This window comes from Onthophagus taurus, chromosome 7 (genome assembly GCF_036711975.1).
Source record: "Onthophagus taurus isolate NC chromosome 7, IU_Otau_3.0, whole genome shotgun sequence".
NCBI classification, from domain to species: Eukaryota; Metazoa; Arthropoda; class Insecta; order Coleoptera; family Scarabaeidae; genus Onthophagus; species Onthophagus taurus.
The window spans coordinates 35,774,226-35,786,570 of record NC_091972.1 but is presented as its reverse complement, the minus strand read 5'-3'; the positions used below and the strand labels follow the sequence as shown (position 1 = coordinate 35,786,570).

Sequence of the window (12,345 nt, the reverse complement as noted above, 5' to 3'; positions counted from 1 at the left end):
ATATAGTAGGGTATCAGGTGTAATTTGTAAAACTCAAGCTTGTTAGTGTATATGTTACCGTCAATCTATATAATTCAGGTACTCTATACAATGCCTAGGTAATGCATAAAATACCTGGAGTGTCTAGGCAATGTATGAAATATTATGAAGATTATTGTCCCTTAAATACTTTACCTAGGTAATGTATACAATTCTTAGGAATTACATAGAGTACCTGTTGGTCGACCGGCAATGTGTAAAATAAATAGATTTTGGTCTGTATTTATCAATTTTTACTCATAATGAACTTTTTTATAATCTATAAGTTATTGTACAAATTCAAGTAGTAAGTATTAAAAACTTAGGAAACAAAATAATTCTGTAAAAACAAGACGTAGATCTACTGGCCTCTCAGAATTGAGTAAGTAAAAAAATATATTGTGACATTTTGAAGCACAGTGTTTTTTTGTAAGTACATTTAATAAATCCCTGACATGTCCCCATAGATTGCAGTTTCGCAATTGTATGGAGTGTCGTTTCTTGATTAGGGACAGCTTTGTTCCTATTTTATTTAGTTCATCGTCCGTTTTTTAGCTAGTATATTGCGAGCATCGTCGTGGTGATGCTCTGTCGACTTCCGGAACAGGGATTCTTACAGTGGTACCCAATGGCACATGGGGAAATTTTCTTTCAGAAGTGTTAAGCATTTTCTGAGCTAGCTCTGTTAAATATCTTTGGAACTGATGCGGTTCTCTACAGCTACAGCGTTTTTTAAGCATAATGGGCTAACAACTTTAGAACCATAGCCTTCTGCCATATCTTTCTCCTTCCCTGTTCTCGCCTTTTACACACATTGCCGGCTTCGCACTCGGTATTTTATAGAATACCTAGGCAAAGTATAAAATTAATAATATTTCATATATTACCTAAACGCTTTAGGTATTCTATAAATTGCCTAGGTATTATATAGAATACCGCATTATACAAATTGCCGGTAACATATATACATAGTTTCTGGAAGTAATATCTCCGATCTGTTCCATGAAGGAGAAGTAATCTTTGATGTAAAATGTGCTGGATATATAGCAATGAAAAATACCAGACAAGTATTTGTACAAGTATAGGTAGTAGATTCAATAAATGAGATTATTGGCATGAAGAGACAGTCTTGGGTAACGTTCACTCTAAATCAAGTCTTAAAAACTAAATTCAAGAATAGGGGGGAATCCCGCATTCCCCTAGCATAGATATCACAGCACTACTTGTTCAAAGATGGCGCGTATTATTGAATTAAATTCATTAATTATCTTATATAAATGTGAAAGTTATTAAAAAAGTAATAAATATTGAATAATAAATATGTATTTAAAAATGACGCAAAATTCTCACCAAATTTTTTAGTCGTACCCTGAATAAATGTCTCATACCGAGCAAAATTCGTTTTGTTAAAAGAGGACGTATTCCGAATTGGACGTATTCTAAAGCAGTCGTATACCGAGGTTCCACTGTAATTGATATTTCTCTGATGAAGTTATTAATATTTTTTTAACAACTAAGGTTGTACAATTAATCATAACAAAAGAATGTAAGGACATTTTAATTAACACATAGGTGTTAATCAAAAAACAATCATAATTAAAAACCGGAAGGTTTTTAATACAATTTCATCTTTAAAATCATCTCTACATAATGTTAATGAGATTTATCTTTTTACTTTAAAATTTTCAGATTTCTACTCAAAAATGTGGAAAACCCGATTAACTACCGCGCTCTTCTCACAATCAGTCCAGCTCATTCTGACGTCAGAGGATATAATCACAACAAAATGCAAACAAAAAAATCACAACAAAAGATTACGCAGTGAATAGCGAGATACAACCATAACGATGCTAATGAATATCATTTACGTATTAATTTACATACTATATAAAAAAAGTATCCTTGACAATGTGCAATTGAAGTATAAATTTTCAATGATGGAGCATTTTTAGTTTTAACAATTCTATTGTTTCCATTACACAATCTACTTTCACCGCAAAACCTATTAAAGAACCACCAGCAACTAAAACAATCCGATTTCTCTAACTCCAATTTTTTAGTCTTCATACAGCGGATCGATCCGGCAAGGTTTGACCTTGATACTTCAGCTGGGTCTCTCATGCTTCCACAAAGTTTAGTCACCTTTTGCGTCCACCAGAGGTTCCTTCAGTCGTTCTCATTGTACTCGTCACACAGACGCGGTTTCCTGCGTATCGATCCTGCAGCCGCTGTTGTCGACGACGTCGGATAACTGTGTGGTTTCAGTAGCACAATGGCGTTCGTTCAAGTCGCCGCAGGTTTTCTTTTCGTCGCCGGTTTCGCGTTCTTCGCTACCGTTAATTCTTCTCCAACTGCGTTCAACGAGCGCGAAATTTACGACGAAGTCAGACAGTTGTTGGCGTTAACTTCGCGCCAAGATGTAATGGTTGAAGGTAGTTCTCGCGGATTTGCTTCTGGCGAAGATGATAATCGGAAAGATGTTCAGTCAAAACCGGACGTACCAAAGGCTGTGAAAAATTGGCCGTTGAAACCTATTAATTTGGGACAAGTTTCTGGAGTTGCTGTTAATTCAAAGGATCAACCCGTTTTGTTTCATAGGGCTGATAGAGTTTGGAATGAACGGTTAGTATAAAAATAATATTTTTTATTAGCAAATTATATCGAGGAGAATTTTTTTATTCAACATTTATTATAATTAATTACGGTTGTAAATCTATTTTTAAATCAATTTTATTTTATGTAGGTGTTTTAAAATACAGAATCAGTATATTTACATCCAAGCTTTTTTATGTACAAGATGTGAGTCAAACATCCAATCCAATTCTAAACTAACAATAATCCTTGAAATAAAAACTTAGATTTATATAAAATTGATATAAAAGATAATAAATATAATAATATGTGATCGTAAATGTCATACCAAAAGGATAATAAAGGTATTGACATCTTTTAATTATTGGTGGGTGTTTAGAAAATATCAACGCAGCGGGAAACCGATATCCTGAAAAACTTGTCAACCGCAGATTATTAGGCAGAAAAAAACAACCTTAATTATAGATAAACGTTTCCATGTGGTTGTAGAGATAAATTCATAGTTTATAAATAACAACAAAATAAAACTAGAGAAAGCAACAACATTTTCCTAAACCTTTTCAAAAAATTTAAAATTCGTCTTGCAGATAAAGATGCAAAATACCTAGATCCAATAGTAATCATAATAATGTAGATGCAAGTATTAAAGATTTTCATGGCCTTTCCCTTATAGAAAAGAATAAATTTCTTGATGTATAAAAAAATAATTATAAAAACAAAACGAAATCCATCTAGTATTTATTGTAATTTGGTCAATCCTGCCAATCAATGTTAACAATTTTTCTCCATTACAATTAAATTAAACGCCCTAACCTACACCTTCATAACTTATTATGCCCATAAGACATCAAGTTACGGTCTTGGATGAATGCATAGAATACTGAAAATAAAACTTCGAACTTAAAAATGCAGTCAAGTTCACAAAGTATTAATTACAGCGAAGAAGAGATTAAAGCCGAGCCGTTACAAATGCGACCTTCAACACTAATTACGTGCATAAAAGATCAAGTAACGGTCTCCATTGTAGCAGATAATTTCGTCCATGTCCCTACATTACCAGAAATAAAACGGCGAAGCCTTGGCAATCAATTGTTATGTCCAAACAAAATCACAAAGTATTATTTTCAGCAGGAAAAAATTTTAGCCGAAGCAACTTGCCATAACTTTGACCTTCAACAGTTATTATGTCCACAATACATCAACTTTCGGTCTTAGTTACAGCGCTTCGCAATTATTACAAAAATGTTTTAATTAGACGCGATCAAGATGACAAAGTATTAATTGCAAGGACGAAGAGATTAAAACCGAGGCTGCTTGCAACCAAGGTGTTTCTATTGAGACCTTCAACACTCATTATGTTCAGAAGATATATCTTGACCTCAATTTTAGCCGACAATTGCGTCCATTAAGATTCAAGACTTATTATATCTACAAAGCAGTGTTACGGCTGGATGCAGCGACCTCGGCATCTATTATCCTCCAAAATTAAGTTTAACAAAATCACAAAGTAATATTTTTAGCAAAGAAGCGATTAACCGAGAGACCATTAAATTAAGTTATCTATATATAATTAAGTCTTAGTTGCAGCGTCGGGGCCGCAAACGACATTGGCATCAATCTCTGCATTACTTTCAGCATTACAAATTCTTTCTACTGCTTCTTTTTTCTGTTCTAGTTTTCATGTTCTTCTCTCTTCGAGTCTTGTTGGTGCACGTTTACAATATAAGATCTAGCATATTAACCATATATTTAGGTTAACAATTTTTTTTCATTACAACGAAATGTCACAAAAAAAATATTTTATGATATACTGCTATGTAATTTTCAGGATATATAAATGTTATCATATATTTTATCATGATGAAATCCGATTTTCAAAATCTCGTTTTATTTCGGAGATAAATATTTTTTAAGCAGGAGATTTTGATCAATCTCGTTAACACCTGGAACGTTAAATTTAATTTCCAGGATAGGATTAGGGACTGTTGAAACAGCAATCCTATTTTCACATGCCAATATTTCGCTTATATATTTAAGCTTCTTTAGGGCTTGAATTTAAATTGTACTAGAACCAGCGATAACATCCTAAATTTAATGCTAGTTTAATATATTATATTTTTTATTTATAAATAAATATATTTATCTACGACTGCTTGGATAAGTCATCATTATCGCACTCATTTGAGGTGATTTGAATTACGTAATGAAGTTCATTACCGCACTGGTTTCATTACGTAACGCATTTTTAGCCTAATCAGAACAGACTTAATTTATTGAAACCAGCAACAATACAAAAAGTAAAAAAAAAAAAGTGCTATCTACTTACAGAGAAACAATACTATTTATTATAAACATTAATTGTTATGTTTTTACATTTCAAAACACTTATTCCAGATGACTAAACATGTTGTTGAAACTGACAATTCAAAATTGTCAATAATCATTTCAAAATATTTTTATAAATGTCAAATAGACTTTTCTAAAAAAATTGATTTTTTAGTAATTTTTAGCAGTCGTAGATAAAATGCTGTATATCACACGTGGGCTAGAGCATAATTACAGTACTCGTGTGATTACACGACTCGGTCTACGACCTCGTCGTGCAATTCTCCACACTCGTACTGTAATTATGTTTCTAGCCCACTTGTAATATAAATAACTATTATTTATATATACCGGGAATTTCATATAACTCGCAATACATTAATGCAGTAACTATAGTTACGAAGCTACTTGCACTGTCCCACATAAAATGCAACCTAGCTTAATAGTACGGGCATTGTGTAATTTTACTTGGAAAAGGTGACGTCCTTATGATAACTCTGCATTTTCGTCTTAAGAGACGCACGGCTAAACCCGAAACTGTCTACTGTTAGTTTTAGTTTTAATTGTTCTTAAGCGCTAAATTGTTGCCTATTTTTACTGAAATAAAAGTAGAACTAACACTAGACCTAGAACTAGAAAGATTCGGATTTAGCCGTAGGTCCCTTAAGACGGCTAAACCCAAATATTTCTAGTTCTAGGTCTAGTGTTAGTTCTAGGTTTACACTAGCACTGTTACTATGTAAAACTAACACCATACCTAGAACTAGAATCATTCGGGTTTAGCCGTCTTTAGAGACGTGCGGCTAAACCGAAATGATTCTAGTTCTAGGTATAGTGTTAATAGAAAGTTTCGGGTTTACCCGCACGTCTCTCAAGACGGCTAAACCAGAATGATTCTCGTTCTAGGTCTAGTGTTAGTTCTACTTTTCGTTCAATAAAAATATACCACAATCTAACGCTGAATAACAATTAAACCTAGAACTAGAAATATTCGGATTTAGCCGCACGTCTCTCAATACGGCTAAACCGTAATGATTCTAGTTGTAGGTCTTGTGTTAGTTCTAGTGATAGTGCTAGTGCATAACTAACACTAGACCGAGAACTAGAAACATTCGTATTTAGCCGCACGTCTCTCAATATGACTAAACCGGAATGATTCTAGTTCTAGGTCTTGTGTCAGTTCTAGTGATAGTGCTAGTGCATAACTAGAACTAACACTAGACCGAGAACTAGAAACATTCGGATTTAGCCGCACGTCTCTTAAGACGGCTAAACCCGAATGATTCTAGTTCTAGGTCTTGTGTTAGTTTTAGTGATAGTGCTAGTATAAAACTAGAACTAACACTAGACCTAGAACTAGAACGTATCGGGTAACTTATTCTAACATTCGTTAGGGTTGCTTCACGCTTTAATTGGAGTTTCAAAAGAAAACTACCTGTCTTAACATTCCTTCACGCTGTAATTAGCGTTTCAAAACAACACTAACCTAACCTAACATTCTTTCCCCTGAATGATTAACACTTCAAAAGAAAACTGAGTTTTCGCAACATTCCTTCCGAGGATGATTGGCATTTGTAAACAAAACTAGCCTTATCCAACATTCTATCTGAAACTGGTCATCATATTGCCGCAGATAATGCAGTACTTAGGCCTCAAGCTGCCTTGGGGTTATCAAATAAAACTGCAGATCTGAACTGTTGATCAGGTGTAGTGGTAGATCTTTTGACGGATTATGCTGCTGGGCTTGAAGAGTGGGTTTTGGGGATGTCGGAATCGTGTAATGCATCTAAGAACAGATTTTTCCGCTCCGTCTAAATGGTATAAGGCTCCTCTAGATGTGTCAGAGATTTTCAGCGGCAGATATTCAACTATCGGCCTGCAGATGCTCTTGTGAATATGAGGGGCGCATTTTGTGAGATGCATATGCCGCGTCCCTGGTATGCTAAGGATCTGAAGAGCTTGAATGGTCGCTTTCATCTTCACCTTGATGGCATGGTCCGAAAATTTTAATGTTCTGTCTATCGAGATTCATAGGTTTTTGCAGATTGTTACGGGAAATATGACCGTGGATTGGATAATTACGCTGGGAGGAGGAATATAAATAGGAAGAAATAGAATGGGTTTTGGAAGGGTTAACTTGGAACCTCCCTTTTTGCAGCGACCTTTCTGTGGATTGGATCAGCGCTTGCAACTTTTGGACTGCAGATACGATGTTTGCGCCGTGTGTCACGAGAGTGACACATGTAGATATCGCAACAAAACAAGTTGTACAATATCAAGAAGAGGGGAGACCCTTGGGGAAGGCCTTACTGAGGGGAAAATTTGCGGGAGAGGTATTTTTTTAATATTTCTAATGAGGAGCGGTTGGAAAGGAATTGGTTAAGGAGGTAAGGCGGGATATTCAATTTATTGAGTTTATATAGGAGTCCCCGATGACACACTGAATCCAACGCTTTACGGATATACAGGCACTGCCAGAATGGCGTTTTTGGAAGCGTGTTACTTAAAAATCAGCACTACAAAAGCATGGGACATCTAAGAAAGAAAAGAAAGTGAAAGAAAAACGTGAAAGCCAAACTGGTAATTTGATATTTTAGTAGAGACGGCTTCCAATAACTTGCTTTTGATGTGAGTTTTTAAGATCTTGCCAATGACGGGAAGAAGAGAGATAGGGCCATAGTTGGATGGGTCAGATAGTGATAATTCTTTTTTGGGAACGCAAATTATAACGAATGACTTTCAATCTTTGCAGAAGTGTTGGTTTATGAGGCAGTAGTTTAAGGTTTTTATAATATAGGCATGAGTGGGAGGATTTAGCTTTCTTAGAATATTTTTTACAACATGTGCAAGTTGTTCCGTTGTTTAGGATGAGGAAGTATTCGTCCTCGTGGATCAGAGCATCTTCGGGAATGTCGGCCTGGGTTAGGTTAACGATTTTTCTTCATTACAACGAAAATTCACAATAAATATACTCCTTGAAATTTTATTATCAAATTTTCATTTTTATAAATCATATATTTTATTATTGTAAAATTCGATTTTCAAAATCTCGTTTCATTTCAGAGATAAATATTTTTAGTCACAATCACACATTCTAACCTAGGTTCGATATTAAATATATGTAAACTTTCTGTACGTTCAACTGATCGTTTATTAAAATATATTTATTTGACCAGTTTCAGCCTAAAAGCCATCCTCAGAGGTAAAAGTCGAATAATTGAAGAAAATAACATTATAATGTTTGATAAACTTGTAAAATGTTTATCAATTTTATAATAAGTGTTTTAATACGTATTATATTGGATTAAAATTCCAATTTTAGAATTAATTAATTCTGGAGTTAAATTTATCAAGCATTATAATGTCATTTTCTTGAATTATTCGACTTTTATCTCTGAAGATGGCTTTTAAGCTGAAACTAGTCAAATAAACATAATTTTTAATACAAACCTTTATTAACGATATTACTGGTAGAATGGATTACGAATTTAACTTTAATCAGATTTTTAAAACAGTCTAATTATCTTAAAAAATACACATATTAGATATACCATATAATTAATAAAAATGAAAGGTAATTAATAAGGCCTACCGAAACCTTAAAGAAATACAGGGTGTTACATTTAAAATAACAAAGTTATGCTTCTTCAAACATTGCATAAATTAATCGCTTCTGGTAAACAGTACGCCCTGTATAATAACATCCAATAGTATTAGCGATGATGGAAAGACCCAAGCTTTGTTTATCGACATGCTAAATTGCAATCTTCAATATGTAATAATAATGCTGATAACGAATTTTAAGTGATCACGTGAATTTTCAAAAATTTTCGCGAAATAATTAATAACTTGGCAACCTTGCATTCAAGAATTGAAACCAAGATATGCAGTTGTAGCACTTAAGACAGCTAATCAGCATATGTAAAAAGATACAGAGGGTTTCATTTAAAAAGATTAAGTTGAGTACAGTCCTGGAATAGTGAAACAGCCGGTATAGCTGAAAATAATTTTAATGGATGCAGCTTTCATGGTAATATATGATGACATAAAAACATTTTTTTTATTTTCAACAATAAAGCCACTATTTTCCGTCTCTGCACTATTAACTCACCGTAATAAGGAATTCCCACGAGTTTCTGTTATTGCGTGTGCGTTACATGATTTTTATGCACCCATATCAAAATGGAAGGTAAAACACAAAAAATGAAAGAACGAAACGTTAACTCTAGTTCAAACATAGGAAATTTAAAAAAAATTGGTCTCCGGTGAAAATTAGGTGAAGTTGGCTGGTGAATACAATATCGGTCGTGCGACAATAAAATAATAAAAAAAAGTCGTGAAAAAAATTGATGAAAACAATGAAAACAGGAGAATACCCACTTATGGAAGATGCTTAATATTCTTGGTTTCTTGAAGAACATCGCTGTAAGAAGACTCTCACGGGAGATAGTATACGACAAAAAGCTTTAATTTTTTACGAGAAAATCTATAAGAATAAGGAATTTAAAGCAAGTGACGATTGGTTTCAAAAATTTAAGGTAAGATATGGAATTAGAATATTGACCGTAACGGGAGAAAAGCTGTTTTGTAATGAGTCAGCTGTTGCTCCATTTATCGAACAGTTCAGGAAAAACGTGCATGATCTTAATTTAACTCCCGAGTGGGTTGTTCTGGAAAGTGTTACCAAACAAAACATAGTTTCCAGAGAAGAACAAGGAAAGAATTACCCTTATGCAGTTTAAAAATGTAAAGCATTTGTAATCAAAGAAGTATTCGTAGAATGGTTTCATAATGATTTTGTCCCTGAAGTACGACGTTTTTTGAAGAACAAGAATCTTCCGAAACCGCTTCTGCACATGGGCCTAATACAAACACTTTTTTTACCTCCTAATTGCACACCTCTGCTTCAGTTTATGGACCAGAATGTGATCCAAATGATAAAGACTAATTACAAAAAAAATTCTGGTCAATGCTGTTTTGCGAGAAGATGATGTCGTTAAAACGTTAAAAAATATGAATTTAAAAGATGCCGTATTCATCGTGACTGAGGCTTGGAATAGTGTACCTGCCAGAATAATACAATCATCTTGGAAGAAGTTGTGGTCATCATTAAATAACAATGAAGTAGAAGATGAATGGGATTTAGAAGACGAGCTCTCAATTGCAGAGTTGAAGAGTAGCTAAAAAATCAAGAAGAAAAGTCAAACTTCTCAGAGGCAGATATAGTGGTTTGCAGAAGAATCAGGCAACGAAGGAATGATGACTGATGATGAATTAATAAAAGAGGTTGCATCCAAACTTCAAGGGAACTCTGTGAAATCTGAGGACGCATTAAAGGCAATTGATCTCAATATCCTTTGGGCCGAAGACAATAAAGAATCTGCAGATATTCTACTAACACTGACAAAATTGACACAAAATATACTCCATAAAATCTATTATTGTAAACAACACCAGTCTACAATTACCAAATTCCTTGGCTCGTCATTAACAAATAACATGTAAATAACATAATCATTTCTTTTTATAACTATTTTACATTTACTTTCCAATAATAAACGATTTAATACAGTATTGATCATTATTTTGTTTGTTTCTTCGTAAAACTTTTTTCTCGATAATATGCAGTAATCTGGCGCATTCAGTGCCGGACGTGTATTTAAAAAACATATACATAATATAAATATAATATATAAAACCATTTTAGCCAAATTTAATCCATACATATCTAATAAAAACAATTTTTTCTTGTTAATTAATTGTTAAATATTGCAAAATCGAAATAATGATACAATAAAAAGGTTTACAAAAAGTGATATGCGCCCAACGTGGGGCTCGAACCCACGACCCTGAGATTAAGAGTCTCATGCTCTACCGACTGAGCTAGCCGGGCAACTATTCTTATAAATCGAATACTGAAATTTCCCGGAACTTAACATTTTCTTTCAAATGATTTAAAAATAAACTTCCTTCTTTTTTAGCTCATTTAATTTCACGCATTATTACCAACAAGCGCAATTAGGACCAATCGCCGAAGCTACAGTATTAACCTTGGATCCCAAAGATGGAAAGGTTATCGGAAAATGGGGTTCAGACATGTTTTACATGCCACACGGATTAACGCTAGACAAACACGACAATCTGTGGCTCACTGACGTAGCACTACATCAAGCATTCAAGGTAAACTGCAAAAAAGATTATTAATGATAACAAAAATAAATAGTAGCAGAAAAATGTGATAAGATAAAATAGATGACGTTAAATTATATTAAAATTAAATGAGAAATTTATTTTTTATAAATACAGCGATGACCGGTTATAACGAGCACTCGCTATACAGGGTGAGTTTTTTTTCCATGTTTAGTATAGAGATCTTGAAAACTAGCGGAGATAGAGAGACGATTAAATAAGGAAAGAATTGCAGTTTCATCATTTAATGAGCTTTTTGTTTTTTGGATAAAATGCATGGCTAACTAGATATCTCGAAAAAACCGTTTTTTTGTTATATCGTTAGATACCTATGGCTCCGCTATTATTGATTTTAGGAAGAATGTGTAAAGGAAAAATTTATAGGGTATTACATGTTTAATAAAGCAGTCTAACTGTTTTTTTATTTAAGCAATAATTTTTGAGTTATGACACAAACGTGTTATTTTTCTAATGGAAACCATAGTTGGCCATAACTTTATAAAAAATTGTTGAATAAGTAGATCCATTCTTTCTTTAACCGTGTGGTAATTAAATAAAATCGAAAATTTTTTTGTTACAACTGGTTTATTTTTAAGTTTAAGTTCAACCTGACATGTTTCGGTCAAATGACCATCATCGGAGGTATCGTAAAAAGATATATGAGAAACAACATACAATAAAATAGAGCAACTGCTGGCAGATGTGTGTGGAAGTATTCTTTGTAGATAGTATCGAGATAACGATCACGATCTTACGATACCTCCGATGATGGTCATTTGACCGAAACATGTCAGGTTGAACTTAAACTTAAAAATAAACCAGTTATAACAAAAAAAATTTTCGATTTTATTTAGTTTTATAAAAAATGCCTTTTCTCAACGATTCTAATGATAATATACCACTTGACATAGATATTTTTATTAATAAATAAATTATAGCCATTTATTCTTTTAATTGGAAAGCTGTTCAGGTAGTATGCTATGGAAACAATTGATAGATACGTTTGGTTATGACAGCTTAAGGCAAATGTATGTTTCGTTTAGTTTCTAAATAACGTTGATTGAGGTTGTGTAAATTATAATCAAAATGAATTTTTGTAATCAATAAGAGCGTGATATTATTGAGTGTTACGTTTTATGCTATAAAACTGCAATACAAGCTGCAGAACAGTATTTTGATCGTCGCTAGCTTTCTCTACCTACTTTGAAGAGGCTGATAATT

The 12,345-nt window shown here is 33.4% G+C and overlaps 1 protein-coding gene and 1 non-coding gene across 2 annotated transcripts in view; one reads left to right on the top strand and one right to left on the bottom strand.

The window, feature by feature from the left end:
* The first annotated feature begins 2,199 nt into the window (after nucleotides 1-2,199).
* The window catches only part of LOC111423876 (peptidyl-alpha-hydroxyglycine alpha-amidating lyase 2-like), a 29,941-nt gene continuing 19,795 nt past the window's right edge, over nucleotides 2,200-12,345 (top strand). The window contains exons 1-2 of the mRNA XM_023057262.2: nucleotides 2,200-2,640; nucleotides 10,917-11,115. Coding sequence (XP_022913030.1) covers nucleotides 2,291-2,640; nucleotides 10,917-11,115 — 549 coding nt within the window. The 5' untranslated portion in view covers nucleotides 2,200-2,290. The remainder of the gene's footprint in view (nucleotides 2,641-10,916; nucleotides 11,116-12,345) is intronic.
* Nucleotides 10,756-10,828, bottom strand: TRNAK-CUU (transfer RNA lysine (anticodon CUU)). Its single transcript has one exon. It is a non-coding gene; the product is annotated as a tRNA-Lys (tRNA).